This window comes from Equus caballus, chromosome 4 (assembly GCF_041296265.1).
Source record: "Equus caballus isolate H_3958 breed thoroughbred chromosome 4, TB-T2T, whole genome shotgun sequence".
Classification (NCBI taxonomy): domain Eukaryota; kingdom Metazoa; phylum Chordata; class Mammalia; order Perissodactyla; family Equidae; genus Equus; species Equus caballus.
In genome coordinates this window covers 88,876,014-88,900,956 of record NC_091687.1, presented here as the reverse complement: position 1 = coordinate 88,900,956, position 24,943 = coordinate 88,876,014, and the positions used below count along the sequence as shown (strand labels likewise).

General features: G+C 36.5%; 1 protein-coding gene across 4 annotated transcripts in view; it reads right to left on the bottom strand.

Annotated features, from left to right (window-relative positions):
* The window catches only part of KLHDC10 (kelch domain containing 10), a 57,585-nt gene that overhangs the window by 20,117 nt on the left and 12,525 nt on the right, over positions 1-24,943 (bottom strand). For 2 of the 4 annotated variants that reach the window (NM_001309228.1, XM_023638750.2), the window contains 1 exon segment: positions 9,736-9,822. The exons of the other annotated variants lie outside the window; for them this stretch is intronic. In NM_001309228.1, coding sequence (NP_001296157.1) covers positions 9,736-9,822 — 87 coding nt within the window. 4 annotated transcript variants of the gene reach the window in all.

The following is a 24,943-nucleotide window of genomic DNA, read 5'->3' as shown; positions in this document are numbered from 1 at the left end:
TGTGAGTTCTTTATATACTATGGAGATTAACCCTTTGTTGGATAAATAACTGGTAAATATTTTTTTCCCAATTAGTGGGCTGTTTTTTTGTTTCAATCCTGTTGTCCCTTGCCTTGAAGAAGCTCTTAGTCTGATGAAGTCCCATTTGTTTATTCTTTCTATTGTTTCCCTCATCTGAGGAGTTATGGTGTCTGAAAAGATTCTTTTGAAACTGATGTCAGAGTGTACTGCCTATATTCTCTTCTAGAAGACTTATTGTTTCAGGCCTAATCTTTAGTTCTTTGATCCACTTTGAGTTTATTTTTCGCTGAGGCCATTTTTAAAAAACATGAAAACTTTTATTGTTAAAAGTATTAACTAGGTATAAATATCAAATAGACTAAAGGATAAATTCAGTTTAATTTAACTGGTCACTTCCTTCCAAATATAAAGCCCACTATTACCTCTACCTGAGAAGACAGGTCTTCTGCTGTACACCTGGAAGCCTGGACAGGAAAGCCGAAGAAGACTGAGCCAGCTGGCTCTCGCCATCACCAGCAGGTAGACCTTTTTACTACTCCCAGAGTCCAAGCTACTCAGGCAAAAGCAATCCATTCACATCAGTACGCAATCTTACTTCTTGGTTATATAAGTGTCTCCTACCGCAGGGATCCCATACCCTGTACGAGATGCATATGTAAAGATTTGGCTTCTTAGGACAGAATAATCTTAGGGCCTAAGATAGCAACAATAAAAGAAACTAGCTTTGGCAGACTGGTGTTACCATGAGTTAGTTCCAAGTGCTGAGCAAAGTATACTTGAGATAGCTGCCACACTCTACCTAGTTATATATCATCATGGGCTTCTGGGATCTGTTCAGTTCCACTGTCTATTTATCGATTCCTATACCATTACCACTGTTTAATTATGATAGCTTTGAAGTATCTATCAACATCTAGTAGGACAAATTTCCCTTTGTGTTATTCTTTTTCAAAAACTTCTTAGCTATTTTTCTCCATCTACTCTTGCAATGACTTTTAGAATCAGTTTGTTAAAATCTATAAAAAATCCCCTGGGCAGACACCATCTTATCCAGGCAATCAAAGTTAATATCACCAGTAATTGGACAAAACATTATGTGCAATGAGATGAACAAAATATTACTTTAGTGGTATTCCTGCCAAAAATGCATAAGCTGAATGTAATCATGAAAAAAACATGAGATAAACTCAAAGTAAGGGACATTTTACAATACAACCAGTCTGTACTATTAAAAAATATCAATGTCAAGGCTAAAGATACATGAGAACTGAATGCAACACATGATCCCAGATTTTCTTTTACTATAAAACACATTATTAATTGGCAAAATCTGAAATAAAGTCCACAAATTAGATACTAGTGTTAATTTTATCCATTATTTATAGCGTTAATTTCCTGATTTTGGTACTTGGTCTGCAGTTATATAAGAGAATATCTTTGTTTTTCAGGAACAGACACTAAAGTATTTAGGGGCAAAGGGCATCATGTCTGCAGCTTACTCTCAAATGGTTCAAATAGAAAAACACTATGTATATGCATACGTATGTATTATGTATAGAGAGGGAAGAAAGGGGAGAGGAGAGGAGAGAAAAGAGAAGGAGCAGAATAAAGTAAATGTGATCAAATGTTAACATTTGGGGAATCTGGGCGAAGGATACAGAAAATTTTTTTCACCGTTCTAGTAACTTCTCTGTAAGTCTGAAATTCTGTCAAGATAAAAATTAAATTTTAAAAAAGTCCCTTGAGGATTTTATTTGTGATAACCCATGAAGGAACATAATCTCTAACCATTTTCCTCATCTTTTCTGATATTTATCACTATGGTTTCACTGTTTTCTTGTTGTTTTTTATTTCTGAGTACATTATAATTTTCCATACAATTGTGAATAGACAGCTCTTTTATTTTCTAAGTGCTTGTTAATATACAGAAAAGTAATTTATCTTTGCAAGTTTAAACTTTATCCAATTTTCTGAATTCTATTATTAGTTATTAATTATCTTGAATTTTACAGTAGACAATCATATCATGTTAGTGATAACTTTCAGCTCTTTCTTTCCAATATATGTACCTTTTATTTTTTTCCTCTTCTTCTATTGTATTGGCTAAAACCTCTAGAACATGGTTGAATAGAGATGGTAACAAGTATTTTTGCTTTATTTTTTACTTTAATGAGGATACTGGTAATGTTTCACCATTACATAAGATATTTGATATTGGTGTCTTGTAGATAATCTATCAATAAAATAAATTTTCTCTTATTCTTGGATGTCTATGAATATTTTTCTTTACCAGGAATGGCTATGGTTTTTTAAAATAAAATTTTGATTGAAATGCAACATATAGAAAAGTACACAAGAGTGTAGCTTGATGCATTTTAACAAAATGAACACACTGAGTATCAGATTTTATTAAACTGCTTTTTTTGACATCAAGAAAATCACACTTGTTCCTTTAACTTGCTAAAGTAGTAAACTAAATACATTCCACAGATAAACTCAATTTGATCTTGATTTCTTTTTTTATTAGATTTATCCTTGTCATCTTATATATTGTTTTATTTACTATTCCTTCCTATTTTCTTTTTCTACTTTTCTGATTTTACTAAAATAATCAAGCTTTCTGTTTTTCTTTCCTTTTTTCCTAGGAAGATTTACATTCTGTCACCTCTAATATACTTTTTTAAACCCCCCAAAATCACTTTTCTAACAATATTAAGAATAAACCACATCTGGAAAGAAACTTGGCTATTAATGGTGGTTACCTCTGGAAAGGGGAATTAAGGTAATGAGTGAAGATGTGAAGACCTTTGCTTTTTCAGTTTGACCTCTTTTATTGTGAAATAAACAAATGTATAGGAACATACATAACTATAAATGTATAGCTTAACAATGATCAAAAAGGTAAAATGTAATCATCATCCAAGCAAAAAAAATAGAGTATTGCCAGCGCCCAGATGCCCCGCTTACCTGCCCCTTCTGATCACAACCTCCTCCATCCCACCTCCTTCACTTCTAGAGGAAACCTATTTCCCGATTTTTATGGCAATCATAAAACTTGCTTTCTTTTAACAGCTTTATTAAAGTATACATTCCTAAACAATACTGTTTGTTTTGGCCTAGTTTTAAAGTATATGTGTATAGAATGACATAGTATGTATTCTTCCTGTGCTCCTTCACTCACAATTATGTTTCTGAGATTCGTCCACTTTGCTGGGGGTAGAGGTGGTCTGCTCATTTCCATTGCCAAATAGTATTTCTTTGTATGAATATATACTACAATTTATCCAGTCTATGTTGTGAGAATGGACATTTGGTTTGTTTCAAATTAGTGGCTCGTAATGCTGTTATAAACATTTTGTACATGTTTTCAGGTGCACAGAGGCCTATATTAGTTGGCTATAAATCTAGAAATGGAACTTGAGTCATAATGTATGGAAATCTTTACCTTTACTAGATAAGGCCAAACTGTTTACAAAATACTTGGTATTGGTATTGTCAGGCTTTTTAATTTAGCAATTCCTGTGGGTTTGTAGGCCTATCTCATTGAGGTTTTAACGTGCATTTCTCTCATCACTAGCAAGGTTGAGCACCTTGTCATGTTTATTGGCCAATTAGACTTTTCCTTTGAGAAAAATCAAGCCGTTAATACATTCTTCTACTGAGATGTCTTTTTCTTACTGATGTGTACAAATGTGTTATACATGCTTGATAAGGACCTTCACTTTTCACCCTGTGTATATCCAGATTATTTGACTTTTTTTTTTAAAGATTGGCACTTGAGCTAAGAGCTGTTGCCAATATTCTATTCTTTTCTTCTTCTTCCTCCTCCTCCTCCTCTCTCCCCCCTCCCCTCTCCCCCTCCCCTTCCCCTTCTTCTTCTCCTCCTCCTCCTGCTGCTCCTCATCCTCCCCAAATCCCCCCAGTACATAGTTGTATATTGTAGTTATGGGTCCTTCTAGTTGTGGCTTGTGGGACGCCGCCTCAGCATGGCCTGATGAGCGGTGCCATGTCCGCACCCAGGATCTGAACCGGCAAAACCCTGGACCGCTGAAGCAGAACACACAAACTTAACCACTTGGCCAAGGGGCCGGCCCCTATTTGAATTTTAATTAGCACATATTATACCTGTAAATTCTAAAACAAAAAATTATATGATCTTTAGCAAAGTTTTACTTCTCCCTATCCCCAATTTGTTTAAATGTTAGTTACAGAATGCTATATACATACATACACACATACATACACACATATATATATTTATATTATTATTTTATATTTTTATAAATCTTTTCTTAAGAGTTATACTGGGCTTCACAGTCCCTTTATTTAGATGCAACTCTAAGTTGTAGTGGTGTCTCTGCACACTACTGCTTCTTATATCCAAATCTTCCTCTTTTTTGGATTCATTTTTCATCTTACTGGGAGTATCTCTTCATACTATTTTCTCAAAAAGGGTGTGTGTCATAAACTCTCAGGTTTCTTATTTATTTTGACCCCCACTTAAACATCAGTGAGGCTGGGTACAGTTCTGTGTTCAAGATAATTTTCCCTCAGAACACCGAGGCACTTATCTTCTAACAAATCATTTACCAGTAGGACATCCAACACCAGTCTGATTCTTAGTCTTGAGTCCTTCTATGTGACCTGTTTTCTACCTCTGGAATCATAAGTGGTTCAGTAATGTAGAGAGAGATGCTTTTTGTCTGTTTTTGCATTTTTCCTGCTTGTTCCTTGGTGGACCCTTTATACTTGAAAACAAAGTTTTTAGTCAGCATACGGAAATATTCTTTATTTTCTCCCTTCCACTGTCTGATCTTTCCTTCTGTAACTCTATAAAATGGATTCTGGATCACTTAGATCTTTCCTCAAAGCATGAATTTTCCTCATGTATTTTCTCTTTTGGCGTCTTGATTTATGGTCTGTATATTTCCTCTACCTTATATTCATAAAAATTGGTTTAAGCCTATTATTTAACCCTCCAACTTCATTTTTATTTCGGCAATCAAGTCTTCAATATTGAACTAAGTAATTCTTTAATCATTCCTTTTTCTCCACAGGAGTTAGTTTGTAATTTATGGATCCAGTTCACTCTTGACTGTGAGGAAACCTGTGATCAGAACTTCCTAAAGTTCCACTCTGCTTCCTCATTATCTCCACCATGGCCAGGTGTTTGATTTGTTCATCTTAGTTATATGCCTTCAAGTCTAGTTTCCCTCAAATATGTAGTGAGCTGATCACCTATTCATACTAATAAACGAAGGACTACATTGGTTAGTAATTGTAAGAGGCATGGATTTCTTCAACAGTTGTATTAGTCTGTCTCCAAACCTCCAAATGTGGGTCTCTGCAGCTAAGTGGTACACTGACAGACAGGTTTCCCTTTAGAAGTGGAGAAAAGGAGAGCAGTTTTGCCTTACTATTGCCAAATAAGGAAGTCTGCATTTTGAAAGTAATGTCCTTTAATGTACATCAATCCTTGATGGAGCTCCCTTTCTTTTCTTGTCCCCATTCCACCCTCCTCACCCAATCTATTGCAGAGGTCCATTAGCTAAAGCTCTGCTTTGTGCTTGCACTCTCTCCAATCCCAGCCTATTACAGCACTGCCTGCTCAACCCTCCCCAAAGCAAATCCCCTACTTTGCTTGAAGAGCTGTTCTCATAGCTTTATCCTGGGAACTAATGCCACTGTCAGAGCTCTTTATATGAAGGGAGGGAGAGAAGGAGTAGGGGAAATAACTGTTTTGTAGGTAGTCCCTTAATTATTTGCCCTGCTGTTCCATCTTTCCTCAGCCTGCTCCCTCCTCCTACACTTGCTAACTCTAGGGTTAGAGTTTCAGGAAAGAGGCCCATCTAAGAATTCTCTGACTTCCAGCATGCAGCAGGAGCATCTATTTGGGGTTGCATTTTATTCTGTTCTGGTTTCTCAATCAGTATAATTCCAACTACTTTCTATTATCCTGAAATCCCTCAGATTTTCTGGTAGTATTATAAAATAACAAGAATGATAGCAGTTAACATTAATTCAACATTAGCTAAATGTAAAAATTCTAAGTGCTTTGCATATATTCTCTCTCTTGATCCTCACAATAACCCTAAGAGATAGGTACTAGTATCATCATCCTAATTTTACAGATGAGGAAATTGAGGCAAAAAAAAAGGAACTTGCTCAAAGTCACACAGTTGGTAAATGGCAGAGCCTGGATTCAGACATAGGTAATCTGGCTTCAAAGTCTCCCTTTTCTGTTTTGTAAAACAATTATGATTTATTCTTTTTCTTATGTCTGTTTTGTCTTTTTCAATGATATCTGAGAAGTATGGGAGGGTAAATGGGGGTGTTTGGTTCATCATTTTATAATGGAAACCCACTGTCTTCCTTACACCAGTATTGTTTTTATACTGCACTTTTAATTGGTAGAAATATCTTTTAGAAAAGATGCAAGATCTAGTGAAGGAATCTAGTGATGAAAACGAGCCCTTGGAAACTGTGTTCAATCAGAATCAAGAAAGGTAATGTATAGGATTCCCAGAATGAGAAGCCTGAAAGTGGCAATTTCAAAAGTATAGCTAAGTTTTAAAAAAAATCTAAGGAAACACTACACAGCATTTTCACGTTCTCAGCAACTCATTAATTTATTATAACCACCACCAGAGAGAAGTTGAGAATGTCCTAAAATTTCAGTCCCATCCTATTACCTGACGGTGGCCTGTTTAATAATTCAATTCAACTCAAATACATATATCTACTACACGCACTACACTACAAACCGGAGGTAAAGAAATGAAAGGCACTGTCCCACTGTCCCTGCCCTTACGGAGCTTACAGTCTATGGGAGAAACAGATAAGTAAACAAACAACTATAATTCGGTGAGATAAGTGCTATGAAACAGGCACGTACACAGAGGGTGCCATCAGAACAGACACACAGGCCTTCCAAGGACACTTCCCTGGAATAACCCTTAGACTGAGTGCTCAAGGATATCCTATTATTGGTTTGGGGAGGTTAAACTGAATTTATCATTCTTTCTCTCAAATCTGCCCCTCTATCCACCTATCTAACACTGGTAATGAGCACAATGGTCCACAAAGAAAGCTTGAACTTTTCTTGACTTTTCCTTCTTCCCCTTCAATTAGTCGTCAAGTCTCATCTAATTCCACTTGCTTATATTTCAAATCAATTCCCTACTCTCTATTCCTACTACAATTACCTTAGTTGCAGCCTCCATCATTTCTTACCTTGGTAACTGTAATAACCTCATAACTGGTCTTTGAATTAAATCTCTTTACCAGTTAAAAAAACAAACTGATGCTGAAAACTCCCTTTGGGTGGTGTCCCACTTGATCTGGGCCCTCTTTAGCTTCTTCTCTCCACACTCTTTCCCACTATGTTGAACTCCCTACAGTTTTCTAAAAGACCACGCTCTATCTTGCCTAATTGCCTTTACTTGAGCTGCTTGGTTTCCATGGTTTGAGATGTTCCAACCCTCTCTTGCTAACACCTACTCAACCAAGCACATCCCTTCTGAAAAGTCATCCTGATGACCACTCCTCTTTCTCCATCCTCCCCACAGGCGGGTCAGGTACCTCTCCTGTGTGCTCCCACACCACACCACCTCATTGGGACACTTACCACAAAGAATTACACTCAAATTATTCTGTATTTGTCTCTTTACCTGATTCTCTACTACCTAGATCACTGAGCTAGCACAGTGCTGTTACATGAGAGGCAATCAAGAAGTACTGAGAGAGTGAAAGAATGAACGAACGAAGATAGTTAAGTCTGTGAAAGCTAATGAGATAACCAAAGGAGATAATGGAGAGAAGAACAGAACATTGGAGCAATACCCACCTTTAGTGGGTAAGAAGAAAGAAGCTAGTGAAGGAAACAGAATGAACAATCAAAGAGGTAGGAAGAAAACATCTAGGGTTATACAGTGAAGTAACCCAAAAGAAGAGAAAAATTTAAGAAGGTACAGGTGGTCAACAGCATCAAACACTACAAACAAGTCAAAAAAGGTGAGAACTAAGACAAGGCCACTGATTGAGAGGCGGTTACTGGTGGTCTCGATACTGCTAATGCTGAGTTTACTCCTACCTCACTCTTCACGGCACTCAGAGACGATATTGCTCAGCCACTGAGGCAATTTAGGGCTTACACAATAACCAAAGGTATGAAACTTACCTGTCCTAATCTCTTTTTTCCATGATTAAAAAATCGAAAAACAGAATATACAAAAGAAAATAAAATCCCACTATCCAGATATAATTGTCACTATTTCCTGTTTTTTTTAATGTTTATATTTGTACAAAATTGATATTATATTGAATTCTATATCCTAATTAAACAATTTCTTAATTATACTTAAGTTTAGTCAGCCCAAGTTAGCTTTCTCATTGTAAATCACTAAATTAGCATTCTAATTTATAAAAAGAAAAAAAGGTTATAGACTTAAATGTGCCTGCTTGGCCATGTGTGCACAATGGTTTTTCTGTCACATAACTCTAAAATTACCTCTTAATCTGTATCAATAAAATTATTTATGTTAAAAGATAGCACACCACCCTAAGTATCTTATCTTGACAGATTTGGGCTGGATTTTATTCTTCTCATGCTCTGGAGCTTGGCTGCTAAAAATAGGTTAGGCACTAAATATAGAAACATCTATAGCAGCTGCAGGATTTTTTCCTAGTTGATTTTTTTAATAATCTCTTCAGTCAAAATTAAATACACCAGCTTATAAATAATTTAATAAGTGTAAATTACACCATTAAGCATGCTTATCTGATAATTTGTTATATCTAGAAAAATAGCGTGAACCAGGGTTTTCAACACTCTTCTGAGATTTTCTTTTTTCAATATGGACTATGTTTTAGTGGAAAAAATAAAAAATAGAAGGAATGCAATATTTCTAAAAGTAAGAATTACTAGGTCAAAGGATGTGAACATTTTTAAGGCTTTTGATACACACTACCAAACTGAATCCAGAAAGGCTTGTGTTAAATTTATGCTTCCTTCAACATATGAGCTTCATTTCCCTATACTCTTGCCAACACTGGGTATTCTTAGTCTTTGCCCCCCTAATAGGTGAAAATAATATCTTATTATTTTAATTATAATGTTTATAACAACAGTGGAAAATAAATATTTGTTCATATTTACTGATTTTTCTTTTTTATGAATGAATTGGCTATTCATGTTCTTTTACCTATTTTTCTAGTGGGCATTCACTTTTAAACTATTGATTTATAACAGCTCTTTATATATTCATGATATTAATCATTTGTTACAAACATTTCCTCCTTTTATCTTTTCATTTATGGTTTTTGACATGAGAGGTTTTCAATTTTATAGTCATAAATTAATCTTTATTTCTTCTTTGAAATTATATTTACAAAATTCTTCCCACATTCATGTTTTATAAATTATTCAAAGTTCTTCCTAATATGGTTACAGTGGAATAATACTGACAGTAGTGAGATGATTTATTTCTACCATCTAGTACACATTAAGTGATTCTGACTCCCTAAAACTTATAATCACAATTCCAGTAGTGGTCAGTACGAAACACAAGTTTAAAAACTAAGTTCTAGACCTTTCTTACTCCAATTTTAGCTGTTTAGATAATTTTTAAAAGGCAGAGTTTTGAGTTTAGAAAATTCATTCAAAGTTCCCTTTAACCCATATGAAACACAGATCTCTTGCTAGTTATCACCCACCTCTCAAAAACCTGTTAGGGATCCTTATGATGGGACAGGACTGAATGAAGCGCCTCCTAACTGGGTCCCATCGTATTTTCTTCTTACCTGTTACCACAATTATCAGCAATAAGTCAGACACATACAACACATGGCAAATAATACATAGTTACTGTAGTTAAAAAGACAGAAAAACAGGAAACAAAACAATACTTGAATACAGAAAGAAGTGATGTAAAGTAGCATTTAACCCTGTTTTGAAGGTCAAAACAAAATTAAATTAATATATAAGCAGTGATGAAGGTTTTCAACTCATCCCCAAAAGAATCCAGACAATTATGTACACCATTTTCCAAAAATGCATTCAATAATCACCAATGCCATCTTGTGGCAAAAATTCACCAGGAGTTTTACAAACAGATTAAAAACTATGACATTTTTAAAAGTCAGTGAGTGTCAAAAAAGGACTAAAATTAATTTGGCATAATGTAGGCTCCTGTTCTCTTCCAGGTTTGGTATTCTCTTATCAGTTATATGGTTAAGAGGATAAAGCAATGGGCACCATTCTTTAAATACGAAAATAAGCTGATCTTGGTATAATTAAAATTTTATGGTAGCAGCCAAATAAAACAAACATTTAATATCTTGGCACCTCCACTGGGGGGAGGGAGAAAGGCGGGGAGGAAATTCATCTACCTTCCCAGGAAGCAAATCAGCTCCACATTAATCCAAATTAAAACTTTTCTTACAAAATAGAAGAAAAATGCAAGGCATTATAGAACTGTTAAATGGGATAATTTTGTCTCTTCCCAAAGTTTTGATAGCTCCCAAAGACAGCAATTAATATTTGTACATAGTTTAAAGTTTACAAAGAGCGTCCACACATTTTACCTCGTTTGATCCTCACAGCAATCCTGTGTGGATCCCACAGTCATTTCATTAAGCCCCTGCTACGCCCTGAGACCCAGGCCAGACTCTAGGGTAGTGAGGGGAGGATGTGACTCCACCCTCAGGAGCTCACGGTCTTGTGAGGAAGGGCAGATGTCTAAACAAATAATTACATTACAGGGAAGTAACTGTTATAACAGGGCCTATAAAAACACTTTGAGGAAGATATTACCATCTTAATTTTACAAGCAAGGAAGCTAAAGGAAAATTAAGTGACTTATTGCCAGAGCCAGGATTCAAGCCCAGGCCGTTTGACTCTAAAACCTGCCTTCTTTCCACTACATCACACTTACTCTGTCTCAAAATCCTTAGAAAGCATACAGTTTTTGGTTTTGGCAATTGGAAATATATTTCGATGCTCATCAGCAAGGTCTGGTTTGTTTACATAGAGATACGCAAATTCTGTGTAATGAAATGACATTACCTGCACATAAGTACTTAACATTGTGAAGACAACAGACTCATGGGCAACGGGAAAAATTATCTTGTAAAAGGGTTTATTTTTTAATCCTCTAAGTCTTTTAAATCACTAGTTTCCAAATGTTAGTCTATGCTAGGCTAAGGTGAAGCCTCATCAGTCCAACACAAAATGAGAAAAATATGGACAAGGCAGTGAGTTTTTTAAAAAGGTAAGATGTTCCATTTAAAGGCCTGTCCTTTTTTCAGAGATTAGAAACTTTTTGTTATTAAGTATTCTTTATTTAATGAGATGAAGGTGATAGGAAATGATAGTTGGTTTTGTTTTTTATTATTCTTGCTTGGAAAAATAGAAAATTTGCAAGTCTATGTGTATCCCTCAAATATATATATATTTAAATTTAAGGTTTACGACATCCAAAAGTCTGGAGAACCACAGCTTTAAATCAATACAATATTGTTCATGACTCGTTAAGTCCAACATGGTAAACCACACTGTCAAAGGATACATAAAATGTATAAGAAACTTCCCTTGCCCTCAAGAAGCTTACGTTCTAATTAGGGAGACAAGACAGACACATAAAACAATTAGATAGCAATACAAGACAGAATATAACAAGTGATTAGCTTAAAATGACATTTTTATGTATCAAAAGCATTAAATTGTACATACCCTTTGACCCAGTTATTCCACTTCTAGGAATTTATTCCTAAAGAAACAATCATATACGCATGGAAAGATGTATGGACAAAGATCCTCACTATGATATTCTTTAATTTGGCAAAAAATTAGAAACACTTTTAATGTCCAATGATAGGTAGATTAAGTATGCTAAATAAACATACTTAAATACATTCATATTCTACGCACCACTAAAAAGTACATACAGTCATGCGTCGCTTAACGACGGGGATATATTGTGAGAAATACATTGTTAGGCAATTTCGTCATTGTGTGAACATCACAGAGAGTACTGAAGGGGAACAAAATTTGCCACCCCAAAATGTGTCTCTTTAACATGAGGATTATTTTAGGCCAATTTTTTTTTTTTTTTTAAAGATTTTATTTTTTCCTTTTTCTCCCCAAAGCCCCCTGGTACATAGTTGTGTATTCTTCGTTGTGGGTTCTTCTAGTTGTGGCATGTGGGACGCTGCCTCAGCGTGGTCTGACGAGCAGTGCCATGTCCGCGCCCAGGATTCGAACCAACGAAACACTGGGCCGCCTGCAGCGGAGAGCGTGAACTTAACCACTTGGCCATGGGGCCAGCCCCTTTAGGCCAATTATTTTTAAAAGACAAAGTTTTTCTGCTACCTCCCCCTTAACTGCCTAAAAGAATTCAGACCAAAAAACCTGTCTCAGGAAACAAGCTACCACCTTAGCATCACATGAACTAGGTGGTTGACAGGGAGGCACCTGGAAAAGCCTGTGTGTTGGGCTCCCCTCTGTGTTCTTCTGTTTCTGCGTGGCCAAACACGTGTTTTCCAAACATTTTCTCCTTATCACCTACCTGTGAGCTGCCTTCCTTCCCTTTGAAGTCCCTGACTCTCCTCACTCCCAACATCTTCTTTTGTCTTTAGCTGAGCATGGTATTTAAGGTGAGGGCTTCAGCCATTTTGGTGAGTTACTCAGTTTTTCTGGGTTTCTCCCATGTATACATGTTATTAAATTTTTGTTTGTTTTTCTTGTTAATCTGTGTCTTGTCAATTTAATTCTTAGACTAGCCAGAAGAACCTCGAAGGGTAGAGGAAAATTTCTTCCTCCCCTATACTACTTGCACAAAACTAGATGGTACAGCTTACTACACACCTAGGTTATTTGATACTAATCTCTATGGGACCATCATCGCATATGTGGTCCGTCATTGACCGAAACGTCATTATGCGGTGCATGACTGTACAAGAATATTTACTAATGTGAGAAAACATTCACAGTATATTGCAAATAGAAAATGCAAGGCAAAAATAGTACTAGAGTATGAGACCACATTAATTTAAAAAAGTATATATATTCATGAAAAATACAAGAAAGATATACATCAAATTTTAATTGTGGTTATCTTTGGGTGGTTATCATGATTGATTTTTGTTTTTTTCTCCTTAGTGCTGGTCTTTATTTTCCAAGCTTTCTCATTAAGTATGCATTACTTTTGGACTGGAAGAAAAACAATACCATATTACTTTAATTTCTTCTAAAGTTATAAAAACAATACTGTAAAGAAACATACCAAAGTGTCAACAGTGGTTATGATTGGGGTTCAGTGTTATTACCCCTTTTATTTTATCCAAAAATTCCAAGACATATATTATTTTATTATGGAAAAATATACAGCAAATTTAGAATAACACTGAGGGAATAACATTGAAAATTATTGAATCAAAGTTGTAATCAAAAATCCTTTCTGATGTCTTCTCAGAGCTCTGTCAAACATCTTCAGCCTGTTTCTCTCTCAGCAACCGACATAAGTCTGTCATCCGCACAGGCTAATGTTGACTCTATGGAGGTTATTCATGCAAGATCAGAACTGACTTCAGAACCCATGTTTTCTTTCTTCACCCAAAGAGCCGGAAAAAAAGAGAAACCAGCAACATAGCAAATATATGTCTTTCCAATTTCATGTAAATATATTTTTGGTCTAAAGTTTTGTTCACTGAAGCATAATTTTTATACATTTGAACTGCCAATCTTCACGGGATTGCTTCTACTCTCCAAAACAAAAACAAAAAACAATCTTTTCAACTATTTCCTCAATATTTTATTTTTTGCTGGCTTTCAAAATTTTTTCTCCTTTTTATTAATTTCACTATAAATATGACATAGCCATTGACTGAATCAAGATGATTGACTGAGCAGACTGCAAGCAAGCTCCCCTTCTCCTAATGCCCCATAAATAACACAAAAGCCATTTTTCAAAAATCCATAATCAAAACACCGCAAGAAATGTCCTTAGTGGACTAAAACTATGAGGAATCACTGAAAGATGAAAAGCTGATAAATCAGCTTAAAGAAAGAAATCACAGTCCTATAGGCCCAGAGTAGAGGGCTATTGCACATGGTTAGAGCAGCCCTCAGAGGAAACTAAGCATTATAGAATAATGATATTCTGTAATGATCAAGCATTATGGAATAGAGGGATTTGCTCCCAGATGGGAGCAGTGGCATCAAACAAAAAAGGTGTGACTCCCCAGGTAGGAACAATGAGTATAAACACTTGGATCAGGGAGACAAGACAGGGCCCTGGCTGGATTTAACCCCCAGGCAGAAGAGGGGACACTCACACTAAAGAAGACTGGCAATTGGTACACTTCATCTCATTGCACATTCCATCTCTACCCACCGGCAGTGGAGACTTGCTGCAATACAGACGTAACACTCATAGGAAGGCCAACAAGGACTCTCAAGTAAAGATGAATGAGCACAAAACCAAGACTCAAACATGAAAAAGAGGCACTAGTGTGATAAACAGAAGAACCTACATCCAAAGAAAGAGAGTTAACAAATAAGGCCTTAGATTAAGTACAATTAATATCCTCAGAGATATCCAAGATAATAATACATTTATCAAAAAAATCAACTGGAACTCTTAGAAATTAAATTTTGATCACTGAACTAAAAAACCTAAGAACTGAAAAAATAAAAAGCAAATTAAATTAAATTAAAGTAATCTGAAAGACAGAGCTAAGAAATTCACCAGAATACAATACATAAGGAAAAAGAAGTAGAAAGCATTATAAAAAATTAAGATAAAAAAGATAATTGAGCAATCTCTATCACAATTCCAAGTGTCTTTTTTGCAGAAATGGACAAGCTAATCCTAAACTTCATATGGAAATGCAAGGAACCCAGAAAACCAAAACAACTTTAAAAAGAACTAAATTGGAAGACTCACACTTCCTGATTTCAAAACTTACTACAAAGGTACAGACTTCAAAACAGTGTAGTACTGGCAAAAAGATGGACATATATATCAACGGAATAGAAGAGAGTCCACAAGTAAACCCAAATATCTGTGGTCAATTGACTTTTGACAAGGGTGACAACAGTACCCGGTGGGAAAGAACAGTCTTTTCAACAGACTGGGAAAACTGGATATACTTTTAAACTTAGAATTCTATACCTAGGGGCCAGCCCTGAGGCCAAGTGGTTAAGTTTGTGCGCTCCGCTTCAGTGGTCCACGGTTTCGCGGGTCCGGATCCTGGGTGCCGACGTGGCACCACTCATCAAGCCATGCTGAGGTGGTATCCCACACAGCACAACCAGAAAGACCTACAACTAGAATATACAACTATGCACTGGGGGGCTTTAGAGAGAAGAAGAAAAAAAAACATTGGCAACAAATGTTAGCTCAGGTGCCAATCTTTAAAAAAACAAACAAACAAGAATTCTACACCTAGTCAAACTCTCACTCGGGTGGGGAGTAAAATTAAGACATTTTTGAATGCACAAGGACACAAAAATTTTGCTTCCCTCAGACTTCTGGTGAAAGAATTACTCAAAGATATGTATCTGGAATAAAAAAAAATTAACGTAACAGAAAACAAGGTACAAGAAAAGAGTAAGCAGAGAAGCCAGTAAAGCCTTTAAGTTTAAATAAGAGCTGATTAGAAAAAAACAAAACAAAACAAAATACAAAAGCTTATGAACATTCAGAACTACAATCTCAGATGATATCAACAGGAGTAACTGTGAGGATAAAAAGAGGGGATGGGAGAAGGGAAAGCAGATGAATGGCAAAGTCCTTGTCTTGTTCAGAAGGAAGACACAGAAAGTGATTAATATAGGTATTGATAGAAAATATAAATTTAAGTACTGTATAAAAAATTTAAGGGGGCCAACCTGGTGTAGTGGTTAAGTTCATGCACTCTGCTTCAGTGGCCCAGGGTTCGCCAGTTTGGATCCCGGGCACAGACCTACACACTGCTCATCAAGCCATGCCATGGCAGCATCCCACATACAAAATAGAGGAAGACTGGCACAGATGTTAGCTCGGGGACAATCTTCCTCAAGCAAAAAGAGGAAAATTGGCAACAGATGTTAGCTCAGGGACAATCTTCCTCAGCAAAAAATAAATAAATAAAAAACTTAAGAATACTACATGGCTTCACTCCAAACATTTAAGGAAGATATAATACCTATGCTACGTAAATGCTTTCAGGGAATAGAGAAACTCATTTATGATACTAGTAGAACTCTGCTATCAAAATCTGATAAAGACATTAAAAATAACTACAGGTCAATATCCCTTATAAATATAGGCATAAAAGTTCTAAACAAAATATTACCAAATCAAATGAAAGTTACATAAAAAGGATAATACATCGTGACCAATTGAAATTTATTCCAAGAATGTAAGACTGATTTCACATTCAAAAATCAGTATAATTCACCACTTTAACAGAATAAGGAGAAAAACCATATGATCACCTCAGTAAGTGCAGAAAAAGCATTTGATAAAATTCAACAGCAAGCAAACTGGGAAAAAAAGAAATTTATGCTCACACAAAACCTTGTACACAAATGTTCATAGGAGCTTCCTTCACAATAGCCCAAATCTGGAAACTACATTCCAACAAACGAATGGTGAAACAAACTGATACATCCACACCATGGCACACTGCTCACTATCAACGAGCTGCTGGAATGTGCAACAACCTGGACGGCTCTCAAGGGAATTTATGCTGAATAAAGCAAGCCAACGTCAGAAGGTTACATATTACATGACTCAATTTACATGACATTCTTGAAATGACAAAATTATGGAGCTTGAGAACAGATTAGTGGTTGCAGGAGGTTGCCAGGGGAAGGGGCTGTGGCTATGAAAGGGTAACATGAGGAAGCCTTGTGATGGATCTGTTCTATATCTTGACTAGGTGGTCACACAAATCTACACGTGAGATAAAACTACACAGAATTCAATACAAATACACACACACAGACACAAATGAGTGCATGTAAAACTAATGAAATCTGAGGAAGGTCAATGGATGGTGTCAACGTCCATTTCCTGGTTGTATTATTGTACAATAGTAACAAGAAGTTATTCGGGGAAACTGAATAAAGAGCATATGGAGCTCTCTGTATTATTTCTTACAACTGAATGTGAATCTACAATACCTCAAAGTAAAAAGTATGAAAATTAAGTAGATAAAAAGCAAAATGAAGAAAAAGCTGATTATACTGATATGAGGCAGACTGTATTTAAAATGATATATCTGAAACAATTTTTAATATTTTAATAGTTAGAACTACTGACAGAGAACACAATATAAGAATTCTGATTCACGTGGCTAAGCCGTGTGGTAAGGTCCTACTGCTTTATACAATGCAGTATCTATAATTTCAGGGGCTGGCCTTGTGGCATAGTAATTAAGTTCGGCGTCCTCCACTTCAGCTGCCCAAGTTCGGGCATTTGGATCCCAGGCGCAGACCTATACCACTCGTCAGCAGGGCTGTGGCAGTAACCCACATATAAAGTGGAGGGAGACTGGCACAGATGTTAGCTCAGGACTAATCTTCCTCACCAAAAAAAAAACCAAACAAACAAACAACCCAGAATTTCAAAAGAGAAGCAAATTAATACTACATTCAGAATCACTGAACAGTTGTGAAGACTGTTTACTGCACAAGAGCTCCAGGCCAAGTGGGGGCTAAAACACAGCCTGCACTCTACTCCCCAACGCACCCATGGGACTATGTCTACTTGAAAGAGGCATTTTTTAAAAATTTGCACAATGGCACACTTTGGGCCAGCAGTAACCCACTTGTTAAGTAAATGATTTCTTTTACACATAGGAGAAATAACATTTGCTGAGTATCTACTCTATTCCCAGCACTTAGCTATACTCATTTTTAAATTCTGCCTTTTGCCTTTCAAAACAAGAAAACCTAAATCCATATTTTAGTTCTGTTGTGCTGCTTGGGTATAGAGTATTCCTTAGAAAGCTTCAGTTCTGTTTCAAATCCTTTTGGAAACAAAGTGACATATAAATTAATACAAACTAAAACATGAATTGCAGTGCTATATTGTACTGTGTTATGGTTTAGTCATGGCATTACATACACGTGTTTGTGCCTGTGTATGAGTGTGTATGAAAACAACTGCACTCTTTAATATCAACAGTTCCAAGAACTCATTTAATCCTCACCACAACTCTATGAGATAGATACTATTATTATTCCCAATTTATATATGAGGAAATTAAGACACAGAGAGAGTAAGTAACTTCCCCAAGGTCATTTAACTGAGCAAGTGAAAAATCTGGGATTCAAATCCACGCAGTTGGGATCCAAATCACGCTTAACCACTCCACAATAATGTTCTGAGTCACAATTGAATTTGGCACCTGAAAAAGCATGTCTAATAGAGTCACTTGATAAATACTTGTTGAACGAATGAATGAAAGAACGAATGAATACTAAGGCAGTGATTCTCAACCAGAGGTGTACTCTCCCAACTACCCCCCCTCCCCCAAAGAAGCTGCTCTCCTCTCTCAAGATTCTGGTTTTATCCCCTATTATACCATCATATTGCTACTTTACTAAAAATAAAAACCATAATAAGTCCTTGTAACTAGTGGAATAACTGTAACATTTCCCATCCCTTAGATTTTTAGGAGTCAAAAAAAGAACAACTGTGCTGGCAACTGGAACAAGCACTCTGATTCTTTTAAGGGCCTTCAAGCTAGGGTGTGAGCAGCTGTTGACTACTTACTGGCTTCTACTGTACTTCCCTGATATACACACAGGAAGCGTATCTTTAGGGAGTTACAACATTGAGGCAAAAGCAGTTATCCGCCTCTGAGACATCAGATACGTTATAGCTTCTGTTTTTAACTACACCTCATATTTTATTTATTTATTTATTTCAAACATTCTATTTTCATATATATATCTCTGTTTATAACCCAACTCAAATATTTTTGGCACTAAGAGAGGAATAAATGGTAAATGAATGACATTTGCTGGTTCTTGCTTTCTCTGTTGCTTGCCATTTCTGTTGTTCATTAAAACATGCTCATTTCCCCTGCCATGCTTTATTTTTCTGTTTTCTTTCACTTTAGTCTCGTCTCTATTCTGACATTACTCTTCTGACGTTTGTGGCAAAAAACAGGCCTACTATAGACTTCTTCTAAATCTTAAGCTGCTCTTTGTCATTTGGTTTATATTATTCGTTATTCAAGTATTACTTTACTGAAAAGTAGCCTTGTTGGTTGAGGAGTTTTGTCTTTCGGGGAGAGGGGGGCATAGGAGGAGTTGTATCTGGCTCAAACTGTTCCAAAAGGTAGAGCTGATATTGAAACCAGTGTTCGTAAATTACTGAATTCTAAGCTATACCCTCCTTCCTTAGAAATACTAAAACCAAAATAGGCTGAAGATTTTACAGATTAAAAATTAATCAAAAAGCATTATAATTCATAAACCTGTTAGATTAAAATATTAAATCTGAATCTAACAAACAAAGTTCCTGAGAAGACTTCTGATTTAAAACAGCATCATCACATTCTCAATGTTTAAGAATGGCTGCCGAGACTTTAAAAGTTTTAAATAAAAACTACACCCTTTTGGAACAGTTTAATCTTTTAACAGGAAGAATTAACTATAAACTATATGTATACTTGATGGTCTCTAAAGCTTTAAAAATTCTACAGTTCTCAATGTAATCAGAAATGCTCCAAAAATCTTAGAATTTACCTGGTACAGTGGTTCCTGAGATGCTGGACTAGCTGGCTTGCTGCAAGCGTATTAAAAATAACAATAAACACAAAATCAAAAAGATTACCAGGTCCATCCCAGTAGGTTTGGCATATTAACTTTGATGGGGAATCAGGTTCCACTGAGACTAATAAAATTCTTGGCTCTCTTCCCAGAAAAATGTACATATACTCACAATTTTACATATGATATAATCCCCTGAAGACCATCCACAGACTCATGAATTGATGGACTCCAGGTTAAAAAAAAAAAAGGATTTAGAGACAGAATGTTATCATTGTTTTCAAAAGGGTGGCTAAATGGAAGGAGGAAGAGATTTATTCCTAATTCTACTAGAAGACACAACTGGGAGAAACTTACAAAAGTTGCAGCTGAATCTAAGGCAACTCTGTAATAATTAGAGTCAACAAGTACTCTGACAGCTCTCTCCACAAAGTAATAGGCAGCTCGTTAATCTAAGAGGTTGAAATAAACAGACCTCTTTAAAATAGAGGTTAAAAAAAGAGCTACTGCAGAAAGGATTCCCACATTGGGTGGAAGATAGGGCAAGATGACTGCCAAGGTCTTTTTCAATTTTAACATTTTACGATTCTAAGAAGTTTTAGAAGAGGGGGGAAAAAGGAAAAGAATAAAAAGTTAATTAAAATTTTTTTTCACTGCTCATAGGTTGTCTTCTGTGTTTAAGACTAAAAAAAATAAAATAATCTTCATTTGTGCTCTATGTGTGTCTGTGTCAATGTGCCTGCCCTGAAATGTAAACTATAGCCAGAGGATCTCTTTTTCTTGATTCAGCATTGCCTTCTTCCTTTTTATCTCCAACAAAACTCCATTCTTAAAAAAACAATGAGTACAGAACACATCCAACAACCCTAGAAAATAATCCAATCAGTTTCTTTACAAACAACTAAATATTTGAATCCTAACTCTACTGAAATAAAAATTTCCAGTAATAACCCAGTCGAGAGTCAGACTACCTTATTTGGTCTTTTCTTGCTTCTGGATTTCTTTCACTCTAACTTGAGTATCCAGAGAATAACCTCTCTCCCCAAAAATATCCTTGAGAGGAAAAAAAGATTAAGTACTAGGTGCAAGTAGATGTATGAGACTAAATATGAAACACCGACTTTTGAATCAATACATTTTGGGAATGCCTGACGCACTTAAATTTTGCAAAGCCCCTCCTTTAAGGAGCATCAAAGATGCTTAGCTCTTTAGAGACACAGAGCCCTCCCCATTTCTGCAAGTGAAACTGAGGAACTAAGCAGAAAGAAATCTACAAATTCTGATAGTTAAATGATTGTATCCAGAAATGTCATTTGTTTCTTTTGCTACTCATTCTGTTCCTTAATTAAAACTAGAAAAGTAATCAATTTTGAAAGTAAAGATACAATTGCTCTTTATGAATTCACTTTTCCTTCTCTCAGGTCACCATTTTCTGTTGGCAAATGAAAGGTCTTCTAAGAAAATACCTAGACTTGACCAAAGGCAATAAAAATTTGGTCAGACTAAATCTGGCAAAAAGTAATAAAATATTTACAAAGTAACAAATGTTTAGCATCTGATATTTTGAAAACTGCTTTTAAGTCTAATACTTAAAGACAAGCTATTCCGACAAACCAATAACAATCCTGTTACGCAATAAGCAGAGAGTCAATAAAAATATCCTACATACAAAACTAGAAACTGTCAGATAGGAATACTGCCAAAGTAGGCATGATTTCTTGGAAGACATCTGCATGAAGCATTATACTCAGAAATAACAGCTATTCTTTACTCAGAAATACAAATTTCAAAAGATAACATTTCACAAGAAGATTTGCATTGAAGCCTTTTTTCTATAAATGCACAGATAAGTTTTGGACTTAAAATCATAATTGAGCAGAAAAAAATTCTGATGTAGCTTTAAGAAGTTACTTCTCTCTGAATGGTTTTCTCAAAGCTTTGTTTTGCATGTGCATGCATATTTAAAGCTAAATATACTACCTCTCTCTAAAGTACCCAGTTTGAAGTGCCCATTATAAAATTCTGATGTAGCTTTAAGAAGTTACTTCTCTCTGAATGGTTTTCTCAAAGCTTTGTTTTGCATGTGCATGCATATTTAAAGCTAAATATACTACCTCTCTCTAAAGTACCCAGTTTGAAGTGCCCATTATAAATTTCATATTCCTGAATCAAGTGTGTGTGTGTGTGTGTGTGTGTGTGTGTGTGTGTGTTTTAATGAGGAGTCCCCAGGAACTGCTTGTTTTTTTTTTAAGTATGCTTTTTGGTGAGGAAGAGTGGCCCTGAGGTAACATCTGTTGCCAATCTTCCTCTTTTTTTTCCTCCTCAAAGCCCCAGTACATAGTTGTATATCCTAATTCTAAGTCTAGTTCTTCTGTGTGAGATGATGCCACAGCATGGCTTGATGAGCAGTATGTAGGTCCAAACCCAGGATCAACTGGCAAACCCTGGGCCACCGAAGTGGAGTGCCACAGACTTAACGACTACAGGGCCAGGCCCTGTTTGTGTGTGTTTTAAGGAATTTGTTTTATGTGACACCAAGATGTTTGTGGTTAGTGTTTGTTTGATCAATTACACATCTGATTCAAATTAACTGAGCTGACAGCTTGTTGATAAAACCATATGGCAAGAGCTACCGAGGATAAAAACAGAAACAACTCAAAAAAAACACCATTCAACTCCAAAACTCTCTCATTTTTTTGGCTAGTCATCATCCTTCAAATTTCACTATCTAGTCTTACAGACAATTCAATGATTGCATATTAGATAAAGCTTGGAGCAAATTCACTGACAGTATAGCAAATATAAAAGGGAAGAGCATGAGATCAGGCTAAATTCCAAATGCAGCAGGAAGCCACAGAAGGATTTTGATCTGGGAAGCAATAATCATAGATGTACTTTAGGAAGATTAATCTTGTCTCAGTATATAGGAAAAGACTAAAAAAGAAAAGTAGGAGGCCTTAAAAATAGTTTAGGGAGGGACCGGCCCCATGGCCGAGTGGTTAAGTTCGTGTGCTCTGCTTTGGCGGCCCAGGGTTTCGGCAGTTCGGATCCTGGGCATGTACGTGGCACCGCTCATCAAACCATGCTGAGGAGGCATCCCACATGCCACAACTAGAAGGACCCACAACTAAAAATGCACAACCATGTACTGGGCGGTTTTGGGAGAAAAAAGAAAAAATTTTTTAAAAAATTAAAAAAAAAAAGTTCAGGGAGAACAACAAAGTGAGCCTTACAAATTATACAGGCTACTAAAAATCAGGCTGCATTTCAAAATTCTAAATTTATATGTCAGTTTGTGATGTGAAGTTCGGAATATATTTGCCCCCATTATAAACTGTTACCAGGTCGGTGGGCCAGCTCACAAAAGTCTGCTCTACCCACAGTGATACCTCTAGTACTGGAGTAATAGTAGTACAGTCTACCATTTTAGAACCTTATCTCACTCAGTTCTCAGGCACATTTGACAAGGTGACCTCTCCCTCCTTGAAAGACTTTCTTCTCTTGGCCTCTTGAAAACCAAGCAGTGCTGGTTTACCTTGTATTTTACTGACCTTCTTTGCTTGCTTTTCCTTTCCTTCTCACCTTCAGGAGTCATAGTCTTCTCCTTATTTCTATTTAAACTTCCTTGGGGATATCATCCAGTCCAGTGGTTTTAAATATCATCTGTAATGCTAATAATTCCAAAATTTATATCTTGAGCCTCCATCTCTCCCTGGAGTTTGATCTATATTTGAAGACTGCCTACCCTATCTCCTCTACTTGGAGGTCAAATAGGCATCTCAAGTCTAAGATAGCTAAAACAGAACTCTTGATTGATCCCCCAATCCTGCTTCTTCCAGTCTGTCCCATCCCATTTAATGACACCATCACCCATCCAGTTGCTCAAGACTAAAACTTAGGAGTTGTCCAGATTCCTCTTTCCTTCATACTTCACAGTAAATCCCGTTAACGCTATTTTCAAATACATCTCATTTTCAATCACTTCTCACCACCTCCACCTCGTACCCTAGTTCAAGCCACCACCATCTTTTTAGGAGACTACTACGAGAGTCTTCTAAATGGCCTTTATCCTTCACGTCTACCTTTTCCCTCAACCCATTCTCCATCCAGCAGCTAGAGGGAACTTTTAAAAACGTAAATCATAGCACATCACTCCCCCGCTTAAAATTGTCCAATCGCTCCCCCTAGAATAAAGAAAGCTCACAAATTCAGCTTTAGACATGCCAAACTTGAGGGGCAGGAGGCATGTAAGTGGAGACATGGAGAAAGCAAGTATATGGTCCTCAAGAGAGATTTGGGCAGAAGTTACAAAGTGCCCTTACTTATTGGCACATGCATGAAAACCGAAAACCACAGATTTGAAAGAGAATACCTAAAATAAGTTGACAAAGAAGGGCAGAGGCATATGATTAAGACTTGAGGACTCCAACACATTAAGGCCTGGTAGAAGAGGAAGAGTTGACAAAAACGACTAAGTATGAGAGAAAACCAGAAAACATAAAAAGAAAACCAGACTTGATGCCAGGGAAGCCAAGAAAAAAGGATGTTTCAAAATGAAGAGAGACTGGGGCCGGCCTGGTGGCACAGCAGTTAAGTTTGCACATTCCGCTTCAGTGGCCCAGGGTTCGCTGGTTCGGATCCCAGGTGTGGACATGGCACCGCTTGGCAAGCCATGCTGTGGTAGGTGTCCCACATATAAAGTAGAGGAAGAGGGGCATGGATATTAGCTCAGGGCCAGTCTTCCTCTGCAAAAAGAGGAGGATTGGCAGCCGATGTTAGCTCAGGGCTAATCTTCCTCAAAAAGAAAAAGAAAAAGAAAAAAACGAAGAGAGATCAAATAAGATGGAGATTGAAAAATGTCCACTTTGATTTGACAACACATATGCCATTTGTGACTTTAGCAAGAGCTACTTCAAAAACATGATGGCAAGCTATGGCAGTGAAGACAGCAACTCTAGTCAATGCTTTCACAAACTCGGCTATAAAAGAAAAGGGAGAGACAAAAGAGATAAAACTTGAGCAAGCTCAAATGGTAAAGAAATGACTCAATGGAGAGAAAGAGATTGAAGACACAGGACAGAGAAATGATAATAATGTAAACTTTCTGAAAAGGCAGGAGGGGATGGAATCAAGGCACAGATGGAAGGATGC